General features: G+C 44.0%; 1 protein-coding gene across 2 annotated transcripts in view; it reads left to right on the top strand.

Annotated features, from left to right (window-relative positions):
* The window catches only part of TENM4 (teneurin transmembrane protein 4), a 777,096-nt gene that overhangs the window by 461,744 nt on the left and 289,024 nt on the right, over window positions 1–26,328 (top strand). For both annotated transcript variants that reach the window (XM_055356895.2, XM_063693427.1), the window contains exon 6: window positions 12,657–12,866. In XM_055356895.2, coding sequence (XP_055212870.2) covers window positions 12,657–12,866 — 210 coding nt within the window. The remainder of the gene's footprint in view (window positions 1–12,656; window positions 12,867–26,328) is intronic.

The raw sequence follows: 26,328 nt of genomic DNA, 5'->3' as shown, positions 1-26,328 counted from the left end.
TGGGGCTGGTGATGAAAGGGGGGCGCAGGCCAGGCGTGGTTGCTCACCCCTGTAATCCCAGCACTTTGGGAAGCCAAGGTGGGCAGATTATATAAGGTCAGGGGTTTGAGACTAGCCTGGCCAAAATGGCAAAACCCAGTCTTTACTAAAAATATAAAAATTAGCCAGGCATGGTGGCATGCCTATAATCCCAGCTACTTAGGTGGCTGAGGCACAGGAATCACTTGAGCCCAGGCACTCACGTCACTGCCCTCCAGTCTGGGACTCTGTCTCAAAAAACAAAAAAAAAAGAAAAAGAAAAGGAAAGAAAAACAGAAAGAAAAGAAAAAGAAAGGGAGGTATGGGAGAGCTACCACTTCCACTTTTTGAGTGCCTGCTCTATGTCAGGCCCATGGTAGGCCCCAGACATGCATGCTTTTATGCATTTACTCTGCACAGGACTCCTGTAAGGTAGGACCACATCCTGAGGCTCCCCAGCTCTAAAAGATCAAACAATCTGCCTAAAATCAAAATAATCAGTTTTAAATCCAGATCTTACTTGCTGCCTGTCTCCTGGGTTGGAGCCCCACTTGGCCCCTTAAAAGTTGTGTGTCCCTGCACAAGTCATATCACCTCTCCTAGCCTCAGTTTCTTTATCTATAAAATGAGGGTGATGGCTATTACCCTCCTGGATGTGGTAAGGATCACATGAGATCATGGCTGTGAAAATCCTGTGTAAAATGTACAATAAATACTACTCACATGTAAATGTTGTTTTTCTTAGGAGGTCATTAGGTCAAAATCGGTTGTAATATGTAGTGAGTACCCACTATATGTGGAATTACCATGTGGCCTGTGGCCATATGAATAAACCAGCCCCCACCCTCAGGGAACTTGCCAACAAGAACACCCAGGCATCCTGACCTTTAGTTTGCAGTATTTGCACATCTTTAACCTGGCCCCTGACAATGTCTCAAGGCTGATTTCCTAGCATTTACCTCATTGTTATGCTTCTCTAGTCCTGTTAGCTTCCTTGCTGTCCCTTAGATGAACTTGGTCCTGCTGCAGGGACTTTGCAGTTGTGGGGCTCTCTGCCTAAAAGCTCTTCCCCCGGGTGTCCGCTTGGCTCACTCCTTCACTTACTTCAAATCTCTGCTTAAATGTCACCTCCTCAGGGAGGGCTTCCCTGACCATGCTATTTAAAATAACACGCCCATGCCATCAACTTTGTATTAAGTTGGTGCAAAAGTAATTACGGTTTTTGCTATTATATTTAATGGCAAAAACCACAATTACTTTTGCACCAGCCTAATATTTATCATACCTGATCTTGTTCTATACAGTTATTTGCTTACTTGTTCATTGATGTTTTCTTTCACTAGAATGTAAGCTTCTGAGAGCAAGGGCTTTGTCGTCTTTGTCTGTCAGTGATGCCTAGAACACTGCCTGACAGAGTAAGCACAAAACAAATCCTTGGGGAAAAAAAGCAGTACTTACACTTTAGTAATAAAAAGATAAATCAAGTTAAAAATTGGGCAACGGATCTGAATAGACATTTCTCCAAAGAAGATGTACAAATGGCAAATAAGGACATGAAAATATGCCAAGCATCATTTGCCATTAGGGGAAATGCAGATCAAACCACAGTGAGATACTGCTTCATACCCACTATAGTGGCTGGAATAAAAAAGTCAGATAATAACAAGTGTTGGCAAGGATGTGGAGAAATTGGCACCCTCATACACTGCCAGTGGGCATTTAAAATGACATAGCCACTTTGGAAGACAATCTGGCAGTTCCTTAAAAGGTTAAGCATACAATTCAGCAATTCCACTCCTAGGTATATACCCAAAAGAGGTAAAAACATACTCTCACACAAAAATGTATACACAAAGGTTTGCAGCAGCATTATGGATAATAGCCAAAAAGTGAAAACAACCAAAGTTTGAATCAACCCAAGTTTCATAATGGATAACAAAATGTGGCATATCCATACAATGCAATGTTATTTGTCAGTGAAATGAAATGAAATCCTAATCATTGCTTCAATTTGGATGAACCCTTGAGAAAATATTTTGCTAAGTGCAAGAAGTCACAAAAGAGCACATATTATATGATCCCATTTTTATGAAATGCTCAGAATAGGCAAATCCATAGAGACAGAAAGTAGATGAGTGATTGCCTAGGCTGCAGGGAATTGGAGGACAATAGGGAGTGACTGCTAATGAGTGTGGAGTTTCTCTTTAGGGTGATGAAATGTTCTAAAATGGATTGTGGTGATGGTTGCAATACTCTGTGAATATACTAAAACCCATTGGATTGAACACTTTAGATGAGTGGCCTGTATGGTGTGTGATTTATGCATCAATAAAGCTGATATTTTTAAAAACTCAGTGAAAGTCCTCATCAAATATACCTGCGTCAAACAAGCAGACTAGCTGGCAGGCCATCCCTGTGTGAAAACCAGAGGAACCTAAAGGGCTTTCTTCTTGATATTCAGGAGACCAGCTTCCCAGGCAGGCGGGTGAAACAGAGGTCTGTTCCTGACAAACACTTTAAAAAAAATTTTTTTTAAAGTCCCCGAGAAACCTGTGAGGAGGAAAGCTAGAGATCAAATGACAAGCCTGAGAAATTTACTGCGTCCTGTTTTTTAAAGACCATTTTTCCAACATAACTCACAGAGACAAATGGCCCGGGACCCGCTCCTGAAAATAACCATTGTCGAGGAGAGTTGACTTAGTGGGAGCTGCCGGACCAGGGGAGTAAGACCCACAAGATTTAATAGGCTGGAAAAGACCTGGGAGGCTGTGGGTCTGCTGAGCTCCTCCCATTAGGGACCCAAGGAAGCAACTGTCATCATGGCTGACTTTTCTGTATGTGTGTCTAATTCTGTTAAAAATAATGTTTATTGTTTTTTTAAAAAATCTCATATTCACAATGTGTTACTTGAAAAAATTAGAATATATTTAAAAAATCAGGAAAACAATTATTTCTAATTTACTGCCCTAAGATTACTGGTCTTAACATTTTTATACAGATTGCACCCATACATAATTCAACAAAAGTCAGAATTACTTTTTACGCAGTTTTGCATCATGCTCTTTTTATATCCTATTTCCCACGTCACTTAATATTCTTTATAAACATATCTTACAATATCTGTGTGATATCAGCATTATCCCTTCATTACACAAGGAAGCATTTAATTTTTAACATTTAGGATGTTTTTCCTTTTTAACATTTTTTAATGTTTTACTTTTTACTATTACAGATCTATTACAAATGATGTTGTGATAAATATCCTTAGTGTAAATCTTCTGAGACATCATAATTTTAGGGATAAATTCCTAAAAGTGGAATTGCTCAATTGAAAAGCTTTCACATTTTAAAAATCAGTTTATACTAAATTATACTACTAATATTAATGTATAAAAAATCTTATTTAAGGGGCCAGGTGCAGTGGCTCATGCCTGTAATCCCAGCACTTTGGGAGGCCAAGGTGGGTGGATCATAAGGTCAAGAGATTGAGACTATCCTGGCCAACATGGTGAAACCCCATCTCTATTAAAAATACAAAAATTAGCTAGGCATGGTGGCGCGCACCTATAGTCCCAGCTACTTGGGAGGCTGAGGCAGGAGAATCACTTGAACCTGGGAGGCAGAGGTTGCAGTGAGCCGAGATTGCGCCCCTGCACTCCAGCCTGGGTGACAGAGCAAGACTCTGTCTCTAAAAACAAAACAAAACAAAACAAAAAAAATCTTATTTAAAAATCAACATCTATGAATACCTACTAGATGCCAGATATTTTCACATTTATTATTTCATTTTCTCATGAGGTTTTTGAAAAAATCTTTAAAAGTGTAAAAAGAACTTGGCTCACACCTATGATCCCAACTACTCGGGAGGCTGAGTCAGGAGGATCACCTCAACCCGGGAGTTCAAGGCCACAGTACCCTGTGATTGTGCCTGTGAATAGCCACTACATTCTAGCCTGGGCAACATAGACAGATCTCAGCTCTAAAATAAATTTTTTAAATAAATAAAATAAAAAGAACTATATATGCTAATTGTAGAAAATTTTGAAGATATAAAAGCATATTAAAAATTTTCTGTTGCCCATAACAGTGATAACCGTTGTTAATGTGGTTTTTGTTTATTTTTAACCAATCTTTTTTCCTGTACATTTATACAAATTTATTTGTTCCATAACTATTTTTAAGTATCTGCTATGTTGGAGGAATCTGACTCTCCATTGTAAATTAAGTCATTTATATCCTGCATTTTTTCCATAGTCTCCTTTAACCCTCAGAGCAACCTCTTGAGGTGTAGACTACGGCTACTGCTGTCTTTTGTTGGACCATAAAGGAACCTTAGAGAATATCCATCCAACAGAGAGGAAAGGATCTTGGACTGCTTTGCCCACGATCTTGGACTGCTTTGTTGACCTGCACCCAGCTATCTGGACCACTATTCCATTGCTACAGACTGCAGCCTCTGATGTGGAACTGAATATGTACTTTACTGCCCTAAAACAGGGTGGCCATGTAATTAATTGACCAAATCAATACATTTTTACAGTAAGGGGAAACTATTATTAATCAATGCAGGATAACAGATGTAAATCGGGGCTGTCACTGACAAACCTGAACGAATAGTCACTCTAGATTTTCAGATTTCCAGCTCTTTGAAATGCTTTCAAAAGTGGATTCCAATCCATTTCAAATAACTAGGGAAACCAGCTCTGCCTCTCTTTGCTGAGCTGAGACTCTGAGTAAGACCAGAACACATAGGTGAGCAATACGTGGTCCCTCTTTGGCAGGATAGTCTATTCAAGCAGTAGACAAGAACATAACTCACTGGAATAAAAAGCAGGGCATGATACCACTGCATTAGAATTCCTGACCCTCCACGAGCCGCAGACCTTTCTATCAGAAGGAAACTTCAGTTTTCTTCAGTGCCCCATCCTCTGCTCAGAACTGAGTATAATTTCACTTATTCAGTGAAGCAACTGAATGCCCTATGGCTAGCACATGAGAAGAAAAAGAATGCATTTGGTTTTAAGTGAAGAAACTAAAATGTTTCTGGAAAGGTTGAATCCCTCAGGGCAGTGTGCCACTGAGATGAGGTACCTGCTTAGGTCTAAGGATTTTGTTTTATTTTCTTTCTAGGTGTCATTTATTGAGTAATGGCTGTGTGTTGGGCTAAGTGTTTTACATACAAGCCTCTAAATTACAGGGCTTCCAGTTAAAAAGTTGTTAGGAAGCTCTTCCGATAATCCAGGGAATTACCAGGGAAAAAAGTGCCTTCCCTGCAGCCCACAGCTAGTGCTCATGTTACTGTTGAGGACTCACACTTTTCCATTGTGTAAGCTCACATGAATTTTCCTACCATAGACTAGATGGGGTTTTATCATAGACCAATAAGATTCCATTTGGGCATTGAGATGGATTTCTCAGGACTGCTGAGCAAAGTGTTAAAAAGTATATTTTGTTAATGGTCTTTCTTTTTGACAGAGTAATAAACTTGTTCATCAGCTAGCCCTCATAATTTTAGTCTCGTGGTATATTCCAAAGATACATTAAGAATCCAGAATGGTTGAATGTTCTTCTTGGACAACTAGCTTGCTCTATTTATAGGTTAGATTTCAAATGCAAGAGAAAGTTACCATCACCGATTCACACAAGGATGTGAGTAACAGAAATTGTTTCTGCAGATCTTAGGATTCCCTTGTCCTATGTTCTCTTTATGTATTAGGACAGTTTCCCTAACACATTGCCCCTTTTTTTGATATCATCAAATAACACATTGATAAAAGTGTAATTGGCAGGCTTGCAAATCTGTCATTGCTTCTTTCCCAAAACCACCGTGTTCTCTCTATGACAGACCTACAGCTGGAGAGATGGCAGATGAAATCAATATTGGCTGAGCCTTTACAGTGAGCAAGCAGACTGCTGGGCTTGTGGTGAGCATAAGATCACCAGTCCTTCAGCAACTGTTTTCAGTGGGTATCATTACTCCTTTTTTTCTAAGGAGAAAATTAACACTAAGAGAAGTAAAGTGACTTATCAAAGGTCACACAGCCAGCAGCGACATTAGGCTTTGATCCTTGGTTTGCCCAATAGGAAGTTCATGGTCTTTCTGCTTTAGCTGTATTTCCCTGATAGACAGGCCTCTCCCTTTCCCTATGCCTGGTGGAAAATCCAAACCAGAGCTGATGAATTTCACTCTCACCACCTCTTGGAAACAGCATTGAAGTTATGGGTTGTCATCTGGGCCTTACGACCACAGACAATTTACTTCACTTCTCTAAGCCTCTGTTTCTTCACCTGAAAAATGGAGATGAATTTTCCTAGTGAGAATGTTTTAAGGAAAAAATCTTGTGAAGAATCTGGGCCCATTCCTGGCCTCCAGGAGAAGCTCTGTAAATGCCCCACCCCTCTGCCAATCTCAACCATACAGGTGTCTGCACTCCCTAACTGTGTTAGCCCATTTTGCATTGCTATAAAAGAACTCCTGAGGCTGAGTTTCTTTATAAAGAAAATAGCAGTCTGGGCAACCTGGCGAAACCTCGTCTGTCCCCAAAATACAAAAAATTAGCTAGGCATGGTCGCACACACCTGTGCTCCCAGCTACTCAGGAGGCCAAGGTGGGAGGATCGCTTGAGCCTAGGAGATGGAAGTTGCAGTGAGCCAAGATTGTTCCATGACACTCCAGCCTGGGTGACAGACTAAGACCCCATCTCAAACAAAAGAAAATAGGTTTATTTGGCTCATGGTGTTATAGGCTATACAAGCACAGCACCAGCAACTGCTCTGCTTCTGGTGAGGCCCCAGGAAGCTTTTACTTATCGCAGAAGGCAAAGGGAGAGCATGTGTGTCACCTGGCAAGGCAAACAGCATGAGTATAGAGAGCCAGAGAGAGGGGGGAGGTCCCAGACTCTTTAACAACCAGATCTCAAGTGAACTAACAGAGCAAGAACTGATTCATTTCCATGGGGAGGGCACCACGTCGTTCATAAAGATCCACCCCTGTGATCCAACACTTCCCACCAGGTGCCACCTCCAACACTGCGGATCACATTCCAACATGAGATTTGGAGGGGACAGGTATCCAAACTGTATCACTCACTTTGTTTCCTTCTTTCTCCATCTTCATCTCCTATAAGCCAGAGCTGGGCTCATTGAGACTGCCTCTCTAGAAACCTGGATGGTTCCCCTCCACCTTCACTGGTCCTCTTGGTTGTTGGAGTCGGGTGTGAGGAGTTTCATTTCAGTCATCCCACTCTTTTTTACTACAAACACAGTAGAAGCATCTGCAATGCCAGGTTCCCTTCAGCTGATAACCAGGACATGTGGGAAGGCACACCTACACCCCAGTCCCATGGAATCAGGCATCCTTATTTGCCCACGTGAACATACATCTGAGCCCCACCCAAAAAGCAGGCTCAGATCATCTGGATTTTCAACATCCTGCCCGAGCTGAGCCAATTAGAAAGGAGATCTAGGTGACTGAGCAGGTGCCTTATGTTTAAAGAGCAGATCCTTCTACAGTACAGCCCCAGTCTTGTCACTTTCCTGCTTTAAAAATTTCCATGACTCCCCAGTTAAGGTCTGATTTCCTTTTTCTGGTGTTCTCATTCCTGTCTTATTTCTCACTGCTCTCTTGAGATAGACTTTTGTGCCATAATCAAGGTACTCTCCTTCCTTCCTACCTTCCTTCTATCCTTTATTCACCTAACAAATATTTACTACTGTGTTCTATGTGCAAGACACTGCACTAGGCACATATGGTAATGGCAAGGCAAGCTAGTCGGTGGACACAGACAAGTAAATACTGCAGGGTGAGAAATGTTGCAAGAGGGAGAGTCCAGGGGGTTGTGGAAGCACCTAGAGGGGGTGCCAAATGCAGGCTTGAAGCATCAGGAAAGCTTCTTGAGGGAGGAGGTCATGAAGTTAAACCCTAAGGATGAGTGGAAGCTAAGAGACATATAGGGTGGTAGTTGTGAGGAGGAAGGAAGAGGAAAGGAAGTGCCCCAGGGAGAAGGAACAAGCTTGTGCAAAAGCTCAGAGGCAAAACTTTTGTGGTTGTGCTCCATGGGTTGCCGTTCAGATAGATTTAATGCAAAAAGTGCCCTAGAGCTCTGCAAACTTGGCAAAAGAGAGAGCACTGAGTCCATGGAAATGAGAGCAGGCCAGCATGTCTCAGCAAGTCTCAGTGGACTTGGTAAGGAGAAGCTAATGGTAACAATGAGACTTGGGAGGTAAGGGGACAGGTGGGGAGACAGATTGCTGAAGACCAGGTGAAGGATGAAGGCTTTAGGCCAGAGTATCCTCCCTCTGCCGCAGATACTAATGCTCCTATCTTTTCTCATTGAAATCCTCCAAGGCTCAGTGAAGCGTTTCTCAGTTCCTCCAGTTGAAATGAGCCCCCCAGCTCCTTGCACTGGGCTGTGGTTCTGTTCTGACAGGTACTACCTCTGCCCTGCTGAGACCTCCTTGTGCACTCTCCCTCCCCTCCTTCCAGCTCCCTTGCAGCTGTGCTTCCTAATTGTATCTCCCTCACCTTCTAGCCCAATCACTGAGTGTTTAGGAAATGTTTGTGGAATGAAACAGGATTTGCCATACTTTCGTGATCATACACTGTTTTATAAAAAAGAAAACGTGAAGACAGCTAGTCCTCACTTTACATGTACATATTTATGCATAGCAGCATCTAACATTTATTATAGGTATTTACTGGCTGCCACACACAGTTCTCAACATGTTACTTATTTTCTTTCATCCTCAGAGCAACCCAGAAATGAGTAGGCACTCTTTTTTTTTTTTTTTTAAATTTTCCTTTATAAAGGTGTAGAAACCGAGGTGCAAAGGGTGAAGTAATTTACCCAAAGTCACTGAGCTGGCAGGTAATGGAACTGGATTTCAAATGTAGGCAATCTGGCTCCAGAGCCATACTCTCAATGTGACCCTACCCTGCTCCGGTACATGCTGGATTGGTACAGCAGTGCATTTTCATACACATATTCCAAGCACTCGTGTATTACGTACGTTAAAAAACATACTAAATAGAAATTTGAAATAGATGAGTTAAAATGTTTTCTTACATCTTAGGAAATAGTTCTGCATACCCTACCTTGGAAACCACTTAAATTCAAAGTTGCCAATGACTAAGAGGAAGGAAATTAACTTGTTTCCAATAATAACTGTACTTCACAGAAACTCTGCACACCTACTAAGGGCCTGGCAACTTGTTAGGGGCTCCTGTATGTTAGCTATGAATATTCAGAGCAACCCAGAGGCCTGAGGAGAGACCAGGGAATGCGTAGGAGAAAGAAGAGACAGGGATGAGGCCTGGGAGGGCGCAGAGCTGTTCTGCCGTTCTCACCCCAGGGCTTCTGAAGTTTATGATGGAACAATTTACTTAGTTCTGGAACTATTTATTTCGTAAAGCTTGACAGATTTACTCAGGAAGAGGCTGTAGCAAACAACCTGAAACAACATATCATGTTTCTTAATTTTTGTGTGAAATTCTAACAACTCAGCATGGACTGGTTATCTCAAGCTCATTAGAAGCTCCGATTGAAGATTATATTGTGTCTTTGGTTAATAAAAGATGAGGAAATCAATGTATATTGGCTTAATACATGTGGCCTGGTAGACAGAACTTTTCCAAAACTGGAACCGTAGGGGGAGTCATGAATGTGGTTCTTGGTGGGGCGGTTCTGTTACCTTTAATAGACATTTGGTGAACACTAACCACTTGCTCATGCATATTGTGTACTCACATACATTATCTTTAGTCCTCACAGCAGCTATATAAAAGGTAGGGGTGGTGGGTGGACAAATTACAAATGAGGGGCCGGGCGTGGTGGCTCACCCCTGTAATCCCTGCACTTTGGGAGGCCGAAGTGAGCAGATCTTTTGAGGTCAGGAGTTCGAGACCAGCCTGGCCAAAATGGTGAAACCCCGTCTCTACTAAAAATACAAAAATTAGCCAGGCATGGTAGTGCACACCTGAAATCCCAGCTACTGGGGAGGCTGAGGCAGGAGAATCACTTGAACCCGGGAGATGGAGGTTGCAGTGAGCCAAGATCACACTACTGCACTCCAGACTGGGTGACAGAGACCCTGTCAAAAAAAAATAAAAAATTACAAATGAGGAGCTGGAAGTATTTTTCCTAATATCATAAAACTAATAGGAGGTAAGTCTGTGATACAAACCCCAATTCTGTTGAACTCCAAAGCTCATCCCACAAATGCACTGTACCCCAAGAATATACTATATACTTTCATGTAGGAGACAGATACAGATAAATAGAAATATAGCAGAGCAGATATATCAGAACTGAAGACAAGGTTAATTCAGAGAAAGGAATGCAGAATGTTCAGCCCTCTAGTACTGGGAGTCAGTGGTGTCAGGGAAGGCAGGCTCTCAAGGTGAATCGGGAATGCTGGCTTAAAAGATTGTACGGTGAATCATAGCCTGAATTTTTAGGTAAAGAAACCAAAACACAGAGGAAGAAGCCACCCAGAGGTTGTACCTTGGTCATTTATTTCTGCTGCTTCAATTCTTCTTGCTGAATTTCTAATATCAACCAGCCAAGTGGCACACACATCAACTCTGTAAAATGTTGTCACATAAAGTTAAGCTCAGGGGTTAACCTTAAGAGTCATGGAACCTGGGGCCAGGCACGGTGGCTCACACCTGTAATCCCAGTACTTTGGGAGGTCGAGGTGGGCAGATCACGAGGTCAAGAGATTGAGACCATCCTGGCCAACATGGTGAAACCCTGTCTCTACTAAAAATACAAAAATTAGCTGGGTGTGGTGGTGCACACCCGTAGTCCCAGCTACTCAGGAGGCTGAGGCAGGAGAATCGCTTGAACCTGGAAGGCAGACGACACAGTGAGCCAAGATCACACCACTGCTCTCCAGCCTGGCGACAGAGCAAGACTCCATCTAGGAAAAAAAAAAAAAAAGTCTGGGTGTGGTGGCTCACACCTGTAATCCTAGCACTTTGGGAGGCTGAGGTGGGCGGATCACAAGGTCAGGAGTTCGAGACCAGCCTGGCCAACATAGTGAAACCCCGTCTCAACAAAAAATACAAAAAAAAAAAAGATAAAAAGGCAGGTGGCAGGCGCCTGTAATCCCAGCTGCTTGTGAGGCTGAGGCAGGAGAATCACTTGAACCTGGGAGGCAGAGGTTGCAGTGAGCCAAGATTGTGCCACTGCACTCCAGCCTGGGTGACAGAGTGAGACTCTGTCTCAAAAAAAACAAAAAAAAACAAAAAAAAAAGAGTCATGGAACCTGCAAAATCCTACAGGAATTGGTGACTGTGAACCAAGTGGGCTGCTCTTGTGTGGACAGACCACAAAAAGCTTCCCACCCTACCCTGCAAATAATCAGCCGCTCTCTGTGCCACCTCCCCCTTAGAGCCCCACTGAACCTTAAGATGGCGCACTGGGTCTGCATTATTTTTCCTAAGGTTCAGTCTGTTTGAAAAGCTGGATGGATATGACTATGTTATAAACCTTCTGTCACTCAAGGTGGGAGAAAATGAGCAGCCCTTGCTGTAAGTGGTTGCATTGTCTTGTACTGTATACTTTTATATGTCTGTGCTTATGTTAGCTCTCTTACAGACGATGTACTGCACATGTTGAAAGGTCAGCCACAGATAAGACTGCAAATTGTCTGAGCTCAAAGTTCTTGTCCCAAGCCATCGCCTCCTCCTTCTGAAGAGTTGGGAGTTTGCTCATAGAACTATAGAAAGCTGGGGTTTTAGAACCGTGGCATGATAGAAACTTGGGGTCAGACTGACTGATTTACAACATCTTGGAACTCACAGAATGTGAGTGTCCTAAAATTATAGCATGTTCTAATCTTTGAACATCAGAACTTAAGAATCCTGGTATGTGAGACCCCCTAGAATTAAGCTAGTCAACAAATACTTCTACAATGCCTACTATGTGCCAGGCACTATGTTAGATTCTGAATATAAAGACATGAACAAAATTTCCTAAGGGTCTTGCTTTCAGGCAGGTTCCAGAGAATGTCAGAATTTAAGAATCATAAAATGTGAGATTCTTAGAAAAATGAAACATTGCTGTGTTGAAATCCTAGACTGCCAAAGGTGAAGCCTTGAATCATTCTCTCCAGCTCTCTCTACCTTTTTACGAGGCCTAGGGCCTGTTCCAGGCAGGTCGGAATAAAATCTCAGTAATAAGAACATCATTTCAGTTCGGTGACATCACAGAATGGCCAGCTTATAGGGGCTCAGGGATCACCCAGTCCCCACTGCTGCTTTTATCAGCGAGGCCACTGAGGCCCAGAGAGGGGCAGCTGTTTGATAGATCACATAGCCCTGTCAGGACTAGACCCCGGGTTTTCAGGTATGTCTTAAAGAATAGGCAGAACAGAAAAGGCTTTCCGTGTGCTTCCGAGATTCCCTCTTTGCCAGCCTGCACTGAGGCCCCAGCTCTTCAGAAGGAGTTTGCGGCAACTTTCTCTGTGGAGGCATCAGCCCCGCCCCCGGCCCACGTGTGCAGTAGATCGCCCCGTGTTGGGAGCCCCCCCCTTCCCGTTGATGCATGTTTTATTTTGCTCCCTCCCCCTCCCCGTGTGCCTCAAAATCAATTTTCATTATTTTTTCTGTCTGTGTTTGTCTTTGTGGTTCGCAGGTGCTCCCTTGCATTGTTCATCCGCTTCATCAACCCCTATTGAGCAGTCCCCCTCCCCGCCCCCCTCCCCTCCGGCCAATGAGAGCCAGAGGCGGTTGCTAGGCAACGGTGTGGCCCAGCCAACCCCGGACTCAGACTCTGAGGAAGAGTTTGTCCCTAATTCATTCTTAGTTAAAAGTGGCTCCGCCAGCCTGGGGGTCGCGGCGAACGGTAAGTCCCTCTCTCTTCCTACTTTTGAGGGTTTGTTTTTAAAATTGTCCTTTCGTCGCGGATGCCTGCTTGGGCCACTTGCCGGGCGGAGGGGCCTGGTGCATGGTGGGATCCGGGGGAGTTGGGGGCCTGACGTGGCTCCGCGGGGTCAGGCAGCCCCGCTCTTGCCCCGCGGCGCCACTGGAGTGTGCAAGAGTTGGGGGGCTGCTTCTGTCCCCAACCCCCATGAGAGACATGGGACAGGCAGATGTACCGACAAAGATGCACAGACAGACATCACGAGAAGGAAACATGAGGTGAAGGCCCAGACAGGTAAAGGTAGAGACAAAGATTGACACAGACAGAAAAAAAAAAAGGTTAAGACATAGGCAACACCAACCAACTACCTACTCTGTGCCAGGGACTGTGCCAGGCACTGTCACAACCATGCCCAGAGACTCAGTATTTTAGTGTCCCCATTTTCACTGGAAAAACTGAGAAGGATTACCCCATTACCCATAAAACAGCGCTGGCTTTAAAAGTTCTCCACATTCACAGAGCCTGGAGACAGGAGGCCCTGAAGCCCCAGCCAGCTGCAGGGCTAAATGCGGGCTGCAGAGAGAGCCACTGGGTTTAAGCATGGATCTGCAAGCTCTCTTATTCTGAGCTCCGTCCTGGTGTTCTTAAGGTGGGAGGTGGGGTATGGCGGAAGAGCTCCAGAGTGACCAGCTTGTATCCCCTGATCAGGTGCTGTTAGACTTGAGCCAAGGTGCTTGCCCTCTCTGTCCAGCAGAGGCCAGTCAGCTTCTTTGCAAGGAAACCCAGGAAGGAATTCAAACCTCTAAGAGGTGGGGTAGGATGAACATGAGGTAACCTAGGATCACCTTAATAGCCCCAGGATTTCCTGATGTTTGGAGAAGAGAGGAAATGAAACTGTTTCCCCACAAATAACACTGTAGGTTGTGTGTTGATTTGGCAAACATTTATTTATAAGTGCTTGTGTGGTACTAAATTCCAGGCCAGATTCTGAAAAAGGAGGCAGAGGTTCAAAGAGGGATAAGACAGTCTATGGGCTCTGGAACCAAACAGCTTTGAATTACATACAAGCTTTATTGCTGTGGGACATTAGATAAGTCACATTGCCTCTCCAGGCTTATTTCTTCAAGGGTCAAGTGGGCATTGTAGTGCCCACCTCATGATGAGCACCCATCACAGTGCCTGGATCACAGAAGGAGTGTGGTAAATGTTAGTCATTGCCTGGTCCCCTCCACCTGCCTCTAGGGGATTTACAGACAGCCTGTCTGTGAAAGCTCCCAGCACACTGCTTGGCACTTGGGGATGCTCCAAGAAATGTCAGATGCCATCTTTTCTCTTGGGAGTACATCATTATAGCCGAAGGTGGCAAAGGTGGTAGGAACCTAGTATGTTCTGTGACTGAGGAAGAAGCCTCTACTCTGCCTGAGAGAATTAGGAAATGCCTCCTAAAGGAGGCACTTACAGGACTTGAAGAAATTAGTGAGGTGTGCCAGACAGAGATTACCAAGGGTGTTCTGGGCAGAGGGAACACACGGACAAAGAACTTGAGGTGGGGACGTGGGAAGCCTGCCCCAGTTCTTTTAAACCTGAGAGACTGGGCTGTAAATAGGTGTGAACCTTGGAAGGGTATGGAAGGCCATGTGGTGAAAGTCACCTGAGCTCTTCTGAGAACTGGCTTGAGTTCCCCCACCAAATGACAATGAAGGGCGGTCATTACCTACCCTCCTTTTCTAGCTAGGACCTCCCCGCTTCCTCAGTCTTTGAAAATCAGAGAGATCTTTGTCCTTGATGATTCTCTTCTGACAGGATTTTACACCCTGCATTCTCCATGACCAAGACCCAAACCTCCTTTTTTCTCAGTGCTCCCTGGGGTGGGGTTGTTTTTCTTGGTGGTTCAATGTCCCTACTCCTCTATGCCTTTTAGCTGCCTGTGTTTCAAATGATGCACAGAAACACAGGAACCCTGGGCTGGGAGCAAGGAGACTTGGTTCCAGACCCAGCTCTGTGGCTCACTGGCTATTTATCCTTGGCAAATCACTGTCTTTCTAAGCCTCAGTTTCCCCATTTTGCCAGTGATGGAGCAATTTCTAAGGTACCCTGATTTTAGGAGTGTCACGAGTTATTCCTGCCAGTAGCCTTCTTAAGCTTATGGGGTAGGGGGGAAATATATATATATGTGTGTGTGTGTATATATGTGTGATGATGTTCTTTGTTCATTTCTGAGTAAGCCTTACACGTAGAAGAGAAGGCAAGAGATTAAAGTCCTTAATTTCTTCCTTTGCAAATTAGCGAACAAGAGCAATCACTTTGTTGCAAGTTCTAAGGCAAATTGATGACATTATTGCATTATTGATGTGCAGGGAAGGAGATGGGGGACTTTAGCCTGCAGCTGTCTGCTCATTGCTGCTCCTCCATGCTCCTGCACCCCAGGGGACCTTCTCACTTTGGATCCCTTCCCCAGGCCCTTGCTCTGAATGTCACTCTAAAAGTTGGTAATAAGCATGTCTCATGCCTGAAGGAAGAGTCTGGGTCCTTACTGGTCTGTTGCTCTGGGGTTGGGATCATGAGAGAGCTCAATGAGTCTCTGCCATGGCTGGACCCTGCCTACTGCCTTCCTCTCTCCTGAAACCCAAAACCAGGGATCTTCTATGAGCCAAAGGACATGCTGGTACTGGTGTGGACTCAGCACTAGTGAGTGAAGATGAGAGGACCCTGGTACATAGACGTAGCAGGCATGATAAATGCTTTTATGGTTTTTAATTTGATTTTTTTCATGGAAAAAATGTGAAATTATTTTAATGGAATTATCTTTATTGTTTCTGCCAATTATAAAAGTAGCAATGCTTGTTAACATTCAAATAATATGGAAAGGTAAAATATTAAGTTCTCTTATAATCCTTCCTCCCAGATATAACTACGTTTAACAGTTTGGTGCATGGTCTTTCAGAGACTTTTAATTTAGTGTTCATTTAATGAGTGAGTGAATGAACCAATGAGCAAGCAATGCTTAAGGACCACAGTGTAGCAGAGAGCTATAGCCATTGCTCTAGAGACAAGCCTGAAATTGGATCCCAGATGTGCAACTCTAGGCAATGCTTCCAACCTCTGAAAGCATTGGTTGCTCCATCTGTGAAATGGGAGAAAACCTTCCAAGGTTGTTATGGTATTTAAAAAAGTTAAAGCTGATAAAACTTTTCTATCTCTCTTCCCTTTCTCCACACCCCCATCTCCTTCCACCAATCTGAGACCTTGGAGACCACCCTCAACAGAGCAATTGCTTTAGGGCCAGCTGAGACTGCATTCAGATTATATTTTAAATGACAAAGAATGCCTCTTTGGCTCCTAAAGGGTGAAAATGAGACAGTTTCCTATGGTGGGAGCTGAGGCTGTTGGAGCCAGCCTTCCCGGGAGCTTGTGCTGGACTCTCCAGCATCACCCCCAGAGGCCCTCTGCCCACAGCTGTGTCAACTCCAGCCTGAGCTGCCATCCCAGATCTGGTAGGCCTCAGAGCTGCCCTGCTAAAATCCCCATGTAAAGTGCAAAGAGGACCGTGGGGTATCACAGAACAGCTCATTGTCCCTGTGGAGAAGGAAACAGGGGAAGTAGCTTTTTCTCTTATCAAAATCCTAATCCTTCCCCAAGGGTAATCATCCAGAAATCACTGATATATATAAAGAAAGATTTCACTAAAATATCAACTAGTCACAGTTGAAAAAGCAAAGGAAGTGGTTAGGATTAAGTAGGTATTCGTCCCTACCCCATAGAAACTTTTCAGAATAAATATTAAATGTTTCATGAATTGTTCTCATCTAAATTCTAAAGCAAAGGGGCTTTAAAAACTTGGCGGTTAATATTTAAGAGGGTCAGGGAATAAATAAAATAGCTCTGAGAAATGTGTCAGTTTCTCAAAGCCTAGGTAAGGTAGTGGGTGGGTGGGAGAATTTACATTTAATAAGGACTTTCTATGTGCTCGAAGTCTTTCTATAAAACATGCATTATCGTACTTGTGTCTCAATTTATGTCCCTTTCACTGTTTAGGAAACTGAGGCTCAATAAGGGGCAGTGACTTGCCCATTAGTCATTGGTCATAAGGGCATGGAAAAGATTCAGACCCAAGCCTGTTTGACTCTAGAGCCCCATTTTTTTTTCCTTCTGTTGTTTTTTTTGTTTTGTTTCAAATATCAGATCCTGTTATTTTTGTCTTCTCCTTAGTAGGAGTTTGAAGAAGATAAGAGGAATTCCACCAAAGAAAAGCTGGTTTTAAGAGAATTCCAAGTTGTTGGATTCCTGTTACCTCACAAACCTTTATGAAGCCCCTGTTATATGAGATGAATCAGACCAGATGACTGGGCACTAAATTTTGGTGCAGCTTCCTCAGAGCCAAACTTTGGATGCTAGGCCGTCCATGGCTCTTTTCTTTTTTCAGCACTGGGTCCTTACTGCCTTGCCTTACAAATTTCTCACTGGTCAGCATCACTGTTGTTTGGCAGTTTCATTGACTTTCTCAGGTCTTAAGCAGCTGGGATTATTTTGTTTTGACTAGCAATCCAGTGGAGGAGTGTTTATTTTTCTTTCTAAATGGGAAACACTGCCATGTTTGTAAGCTCCTTCTAAAAGTGTTTTCTTAAAACAAAAAATTCAACTTAATTGAGAACCTATTCAGAGTCCCTGGGGGTGTCAACCAAGGTCCTTTTAAGTCAGTTTGTGAAATCAGAAAGCAAAATTGTGCCTGTTTCTAACAGTTGAAAGGAAGGTCCAGTGAGATTTTTGTCTTCTTTCACTATGAATTTCGTGGAGCCTGGGTTTTTGTTGTCGTTTTTGTTGCTGTTGTTTCATGCCAACTGCAGTTACTTGGATGTGCTTCTCTACCTAGTTCTGAGGGTGTAGAACACTGGGGTAGGTAAAGTTTTCATCAGTTTTGTTCACCACTTCTCTCAACTTTCTTGCAGCAAAAGACCCTCGTTGGTAAATAAATTCTTACTACACCAGCTATGTAACAAAGTTAAGTACCTAACTCCTGTTGGCAAGACAAATTGATTTCTTCCTTTATTCATTCATTCATGATGACATTTTAAATGTTTGTGGATGTTTTCCAGAGAGATGAGGGATGAAGGGTATTCTAAACAGAGAGACCCTTTAAAATTGGTATTTAATTTATTTGGTTAAAATTCCTTAAATGAAACCCTTGGAATCAGAAGCACTTTAGAATTTGGAAATGTTCAGATTTAAGAAAGAAAATGGAGTACATATTTTGTATTTCTCCTAACACTCCTGCAGTAATCAAACACATCACTATTTCTGCCGTGAAACATGAATACTTATACTCACGGGATTTTAAAATGACTCCAAGCCTCATGTCAGTTCGGGTCAGGTTTTGCCTCTAAATGAGTTTTGGTTAAACATTTAGTCTCAGAGTTTTGGGGTTTCAGAATGATGGCTAATAGATGGTGATCCTGAATTGTGTCTTCTTAAAAATGAGGGAAGCAGAGCTCAGAAAGATTTAGCAACTTGCTCATGGTTGTAGAGATAACTAGATAACTTGAAAACTAGACAGCATGATACAGGTACAAGTTGCTGACCAGGAAGCTCCATAGATGTGCTTACTGTTTATCCGTAATCACTGATTAGAAAGGCCTAGCCGCTCTGCTATAGAAATGAGAGTTCAGGAGGCCAACACCAGCAGGCTGGGTGGCTCTCAGGCCTGGAAATTCAGCAGGAAAGAAGCCAAGTGGTCAGAAGCCTAGAACTTGGCAACTCTGAGTTGATAAGGAGCATTTCCTGATAGACCGTCTGCTGTCTGGCCCCCTTTCTTTGATGCCCCACTGTCTTCTGTACTCACTCCTCCCTAACAGTCTGGGACCTAGTTATTCACATGTCTGGTTCCCTCGTGCAACTCCCAGTTCCTAGAGGTAGGCCTTGTGTACACTATCTCCAGGGCTGAGCACAGTGCCCCGTGTATGTGTATGTGCCAAAATCAAAATTGAAAAAAAAAGTGCTGATTTCCTTTCTTCCTTCTTTCCACCAGCACCCCGTCTACACACATGCACAGCAATAACCCTAGGAACGGGGCACTGAGGCACATCCATGATACAGCTGTGGAGAGTCACAGAGATGAAGCGATTTGTCTAGGTACAGAGTCAAGATGCAAAGCATGGCCCCAGACTCCAGTGTTCTTTCCACTCTACCAGGTGCCTCCCTTAATTAGACAAGCTCTCACCTATGGCCTCCCACCTGGGGCAGACCATTATGCCCCCGCATTGAGGGCAGTGGTGACAACCTCACAGGGGTCACTTCTGTTTTTATACTGTTGACAAAGCCTTTTTTCATACATTACCTCGAGGAAACTCTGGTGACTCTAATTTAATTGCCACATTGGCTTTCTAGGAGGTAAGGCTTCTTCCTGACCTTGCAAAATAAACAGGTCACATTTTGAATTAATGTAACTGAACATCCTGGGAGAACCAGGGCCCTCTAATTAGTCACTCATTGTAGACTCTTTGCAGTTCCTTTTCCACTAATTTCCCCAAATACCACTGCATTAAAAGGTACAAAAATAACATTTTTCATGTATGGCTTGATTGGACCTAGGAATTCCTAGACCACTCCCCGAGGAAGGCACATTAGCTATGTGTCCAGGTTTTCTCCATCTGGAAACTAAGCCTGGTTTGTGACCCTGTTGAAATGGTCATGGTCTGCTCCATGGATCCCTTGTGGACACCAGACCACATTTTAAACCATCTCCTGAAACTTTAGGGCCCAGACCGTTGAAGAGGCACCTGGAAGGAGGCCAAGGAGAGTGTGGGAGATTAGTAGAACTAACATTTGTGTACCCTCTCATTCCCGAAGCTCGTTCTCTTCTGTCATCTCACTGGATCCACAGAAAAGTCCTGTGAGATTGGAGAAATGTGAAGGAGGGTGAACACTGTGTCCACGTGAGAAACAGGCTCAGGGAGATGCAGCTTAGCACAGAGCTGCCCCTTGGCCACAAGGCTTGGAACTAGTTTGGGCTTTGTTCATGGATGGTCAGTCCAACATGTGAGGCTCACTGCCATCATGTGAGGCCCACTGCTATCATGTGAGCTCAGTTTCCCAGTTACAAACTTCATCTGGAGAAGCCTCATCATGAAAACCTGCTTACAGAGAGGCACAGGCCTGGAAGCAGGAGAACTGCTTTGATCCCAGTTCTGCCTCTAGCCTGCTGTGTCACCTTGCAAAAGGCTCATCTGTTGGTTCTTCAGCTTTCTAGTCTGAGCAGTGAGAGAACTGGATGAAACCAGCATTTCCCAAACCATATTCATTTCTGTGTCACTGTCTTAGTCTGTGCCACAGTGGTGTGCCCACCTAAATGGTTATTTATGTTCCTTTAAACTGCTGCCTTTTCCAAACTTTTTCTCCTTTAGTGAATTTTTTTATTTCAAAAGGAAATTGTATATTACTGCTGCATTCCACTTGCCATATGGCAAGTGTATGACTTGCCATAAATAGAAGGTAACTGTAAAAATAAATACTATGAAAGCAGGTTATCCCATTCTGGTGAGAGAATGTCTGCTCAAGGACACTGAGGAGAGATTTGCCTCTCTGCATTAAACAAGGACATTGGCAACTGATAGGTGGTGAAAACACACTAGTTCCCAACTTAGACTTCCTCTTTGACATCATCCAAAGGATTGAAAGAAAATAGAAGCTATTCTGCATGTGACTCGGTGTTATTTAATGTTTGTTCTCACTGTAATCACCTGAAATCACATCCCTTGGGTACACAGCTCTGTGGCTTTTTCCAGTACTCTGTAGGATTTTAATGCTGCCCCCACACAGCCTGCTCACCTTGAGAATAAACATCTCTCACTGCTCTCAGGCCCATCCTTCTTCCATTTCCTAAACGTGGTCTTTGGGAGCCATCTGTTCCCACCCTTCCCCAGGCAGGCCCCTGCCCTCTGCCCCTGTCATCATGTCTGAGCTGGGTGCTTTGAGCTCAGCTGGATCCCCCATTACTGGTTAATGGCTCCCAGTTTAAACCAGGAAACTTTGTGGCTTCCTTTTCTCCCTTCCCTTCCTCTCCTTCTGAACTGCCATTATTTATATAGGTGTTTGAGATTAAACAACTAAAAAAAATTCCCTCTGCTTTATAAGGCCTAAAAGGACTGAAGCCAGAAGAAAAACAGAAATGGCACAATGTGGAGCAATGGCAGGGAAAAATAGGTTGTGGAGGTTTACAGGTCTGTGCTGTGTAGTCTTGGGCAATTTGCTTAACCTCTCTGGGCCTCAGTCTCATCTGTAAAATGGAGAATAGTACAGTCTTCTCTCTTGATCCACAGGGGATTGGTTCCAGGACCCTCCCCGCAACTGCAACCTCCAGGGATACTAAAATCTACAGATGCTCAAGCCCTGATATAAAATGGCATAGTATTTGCATATAACTTACAGACATCCTCTTGTATAATTTAATCATCTCTATATTACTTATAATACTTAACAATGTGAATGCTATGTAAATAGTTGTTATATTGTATTTTTAAATTTTATACTTTTTTTTCTTACTACTTTTGATATTCAGTCAACCATTGGTTGAGTCCATGGATTTGGAGGGGCAGTTGTACTTCACAAAATTGTGGTATAAATGAGAAAATATGGATAAGGCTTCTCTCACAGTGATTGCTATATAATAGATGCCCAATGAATGTCAGTTTCCTTATTCCCTTTCTGGACCCCAAAAGTTTTTGGCCAGATATTCCTGGGAGGCAAGCCGATTCCTACACTCTTACCCCTCCTGGCTTGGAAGAGCCCCAGCAATTAACAGCTCAGCCTGGGAGTCATGATCTTTAATCCCCCTCCCCCTCCTGGGTGATTTCCAGAGATTTCGGGTGGGAGAGTAAGCCCAAGGCACCAGCTAAACAAACATAGCATGTAGTCTCAGAGACAAAGCCTCAGATGCTCTTGCTGGAGCCCGTATGCTGTTTCCAGTCCCCATAGTTCCAGCAATGGAGTGCTGATGTTTGATACCAGATGAAACGCTGTGATGCTTTTTCCTTCTGGTCAGCTGGCCTTCCCCCAGAGTTGAAAGGAAAGGAAAATGACTGGTAATTCATTTATGCTCCACTCCCTCTTTCCTGGTGGATCCTATTTCTATAAATAACTCTGGGAAGCTGCTAACCAGCTAACAACAACAGTACCTATATTTGCACTTCCAGAAACCCTTCTTCAGATGCCCCAGTGGAACCTTGGGGGAAGGCATACCTGATGTGAACCAAGCTCCTTTCCCCACTATCTCAGTGACCTCACCAAGCTTACCTCTCTTACCCAGTTGCCCATCTATAAAATGGGAATAAGAATAGCAACCTGGGGAGTTTGCTAGGATAAAGGAGAAACAGGAAAACATCTAAGACACTGAGATCAAGGCAGGTGTTTAGTGTTTACTGGTCTTCTCTTGGAAAATAATAGAGACCATTTTTAGGGGATAAGGAGGTTATCTCATCAAAACTAAAGTTGTGGTCACCAGTCTGCTATTATCCTGAGAAGGAGCAAAAATGGAAGTGGAGATGATCCCTGTCTATTTGTTAGTTTTACAAAATGCTGCTCCTCTTAGCCAAAACATTCCTAGTATGTCTCCTTTCTCCTGGACCACGTCAGTAGCATCCTTCTGGCCTCCCTGCCCCTGTCTCTCCCTTTAATCCATCCCTCACATTGTTCCAGGTGTTACCTCTCAAAGAGCCCCTGCTAGTGCCCTCCCTGGGTTTCCCGCTGCTGGCAGCTCGGGTCCTGATCCTTAGCAGGGCAGCCCCAGCCCTTCTTCCCAGAGCCCTATCCTTCCTTGAGTTTATTACTTTCATGCAGATTCAACACAGCCTCTGGTCAGTGTCTGGTGATGTCGGCAGAAAAGGCCAAAGCCTCACTAATTAGAGTGAAAACAGGGAAGGTCTTTCTGATTTCGAGTGATGTGGAGGAAAAATGAGGCTTGTTGACCCTCAGAACCAATTCAACTCAGCAAATTTTTTGTTAAGGACCTACTGTGTGCCAGGGCCCATGGAGGATAGAAAGCAGTCAGCTCACCCCTGCTGGGGAGACAGAAACACACTAAACAGCTTGCCCTGAAGCAGCCACTAGTAAGGGGAACTGGTGACGGAGTGTGCCAGGGTGTGTGGGGCTACAGAGGTGTAATGCAAACTGGGAGGTTGGGGGAACTTCCTAGAGAAAGGTGCTAACTACTGAGGAACACAGGCAAGTTTGCACATTCAGGCTCATCTGGAAGTGAACTTTACTTTTATGTATCTATAGGGCTCCTATGGACTGAATTGTGTTCACCATCAACATTCACCACCCTAAAATTCATGTGTTGAAGCTCTAACTCTCTATGTGATGGCATCAGAGATAAGGCCTTTAAGGAGGTGATTAAGATTAAATAAGGTCATAAGGGTAGAGCACTGATCAGATAGAACCAGTGTGCTTATAAAAGAGGAAGAGACCCCAAAGAGCTCTCTCTCCTCCATGTGAGACACAGCAAGAAAGTGGCCATCTACAAGCCACGAAGAGAGCCCTCACCAGAAACTGAATCCCATCAGAACCTTGATCTTGGACTTTCCAGCCTTCAGAACTATGGGAAAATAAATTTCTATTATTTAAGCCACCTAGTCTATGGAATTTTGGTACAGCAGCCTAAGCCGACTGAGACCAGAGCTCTGGTATAAGGATGAGCCTAGACATACAGACTTTGCATGTCTGTTATTTGTGTGTAACCAAATGCTCCCAACCTAATTGTGGGGTCTGGAAGTGTTTATTTCCTCCATTCATTCATTCATTCATCTGTCCATTCATTTAGCAGACTCTTCCTGGTGTGTGCTCTGTGTGGGGTCCTGTGCTGGAGAGTGAACTCTGGTCAGACCTCATCTGTGCCCACCATGGGCAGCCATGTGCATTGGGCACACATGAAGGAAGCACTGCAGTCCTCTGCGCAGACAGGGGGACAAGGCAAGGCTCTCTTCCTTTCTAGGAAGGAAGGGCTGCCATGGCAAAGGCCAGCTTTACAGCCCACTCTCCATCCATCCCCTTCCAGCTCTCAGGGAGCAGCCCTTGAGCACGCTGCATTTTCCCGGGGTTTGATGTGGGAGGAGACAAGCAACATAACCTGCAGGCAGGTGTGCTGGAACCAAGGAGGGCCTGATCACACCTTTGGACAGCAGAACAGATGAGCAAATCCCATTCCTGAGCACCTACAGGGTGCCAGGGGCTTCGCCTTTCTCATTCCGTTGAGTCTGCTCAGCTGGGAGGCTCTAGAGCAGAAGAGCTAAGAGTGTGGGTTTGAATGTTGGCTCTGACATTATTAGCTGTGATCTTTAGCAAATGCTTTTAACCTCGGAGTTTTCATTTTTCCCTTATGTGTAAAACAGGGATAATATTAATAATATCTACATCATTGGTGGTATTAGAATTCAATGTGAAATAATATATGTGAAGTACTTAGCAAAGTGCCCAGTTATTGTACAGTCTTAATAAATGGAAATTTCTATCATTGTTGTCATTTTTCTGGTTAGTGTTTTACTCAACAGAGCCTCAGAAAGATACAATAACTTGCCCAAGGTCACAGAGATAGTAAGTGGCATTTTTGCATCCCAGGTGTGCCTGGCTCTTCACAATCTTTTCTCACTCCCACCAGACTGCCTCCCATATCTAACAGCCATCTCTCCCTTTCTTGACAACCCTCAGGCAGCCATAGGGTCTAAGGGAACCTCTAAAGCAGATCAGAGATTTATTCTCCCCTCGCCCTGCACTATACCCTACCCTGCTGCACAGAGGATAAAGCTGCATGCACATTTTGGGAGCAGTTTATGACCCCTGGCCAGAGGCCCCTGAATGGAAACCGCTGAGTTGCACTCCGGCTCTCTGCTCTGTTCAGATGCCCCTATTGGGCCCTGTGTGGATGACAAGATGATGCATGAGGTCTGGCTAAGCAGCTTATTTGTCTGAGCTGGTGATGGCCTTTGTCCTGAGATGGGTTAATGGTAAGGGGCAGTGGCCCTTTAAGGCCTGGACAATGGGCAGGCTTCTCAGGTCATCACATCACTCAGTGGAGTGGCCCTGAGTCCCTTAGAGCCCCCTCAGAACACAGGAGGCCTCTGCTGACCCTGCTCATCACCCATTGATGCACCCCCCGCCCCGCCAACCAAAGGGGAACACTGGAATAATGGAGAGAGAGAATCAAAGAGCATTCAAATGACAAAGGACTTCAGAGGAGGAAACTGAGACAGAGAGAGGACAGTGATCATTCCTGACTTCCCACCTCCCCCTGCACCCAGTTCTGCACTGTGCTTTCCTAGCTTGGCTTGTTTCTTTCTCCAAATGCAGCAGGCCCACAACTAACCAGACCAGGCTGTTTTTCCCAGCTGTTCCTTTCATTGCTGAAACCTAATGCTGCAGATTTCAGTTCCAACTTCACCTGGCAGCCATGGCCTAACAGAATTCACCCTTTCCCTACTTCTTGAGCCCCTCTGATCCTTCCCCAAGCCCCTAGTCTTGTGAGCAACACCATTTAGCCTCTGCTGCCTGCTTCAACAAAAGCAGCTTGCTCCCTTTGATCAGTTTCCTACATTTGCTTCTTAATAAAGATCCTATTTAAAGATAACTTCTAATATTAGAATTTTTTCCAAGTTTGAAACCCACTGATTTAGATCAACCCTTTTATTTTATGGAAAGTTGCAGAGCTGGGATTCAAATCCACGCCTTCTGATTCCCAATCTTGACTTCCTCTCAATGTATGTATTCATTTATTCATTACACAAAGATTTCTAGCACACCTACTGTGTGTCAAATACTGAGCTGGTCCCTAGAGTACTGACATATATAAGACAGTGCTCCTGCCCTCAAGGAAGGGCCTGAGCATTAACATCCAGTCCTGCTGAGGTTTCAAAACGCAAATATGAAAATGCCTATTGACTTTGGCATCCATGTGACCACTGGCGACTTTGGTAAGGGCATTTTCAGAATGTGGAGGCTAAAACCAGAGGAGGATAGATGGGAGGGGAGCTGGCGGAGGCAGTTTAAGTAAATGATCTAAAGAGACTGGGCTTTGTGTCACAAATTACTTACTAATTACAAAGGGAAGAGAGTTACTTTATAGTGGGGAGATTAGGAATCACCACCTTAAGCAAGTGACCAAACTTAGCACTCCATTAGTGAGCCATCCTAATATGACGCAGTAAGATGTACGTCTCATCACACATGAGGTACACTTGCCAAAAATATGTAACCTGAATCCAATTATGAGAAAACAATCAGACACATCCAGAATGCAGGACATTTTACAGAATAACTGGCCTGGACTTTCAAAAAGGCTAATACCATGAACAAAAGGACTGACGAGTATTTGGGTGGATAGGAGGCTCTGGTAGATTAAAAGAGACTAAAGAAATCAGCCAAAAACTTGACTCTTACAAGTGATTGAATCCTGTTTTTCTAA

The sequence above is a fragment of the Gorilla gorilla genome, chromosome 9 (assembly GCF_029281585.2).
Source record: "Gorilla gorilla gorilla isolate KB3781 chromosome 9, NHGRI_mGorGor1-v2.1_pri, whole genome shotgun sequence".
NCBI classification, from domain to species: Eukaryota; Metazoa; Chordata; class Mammalia; order Primates; family Hominidae; genus Gorilla; species Gorilla gorilla.
This window is presented reverse-complemented; position numbering and strand designations above follow the sequence as displayed.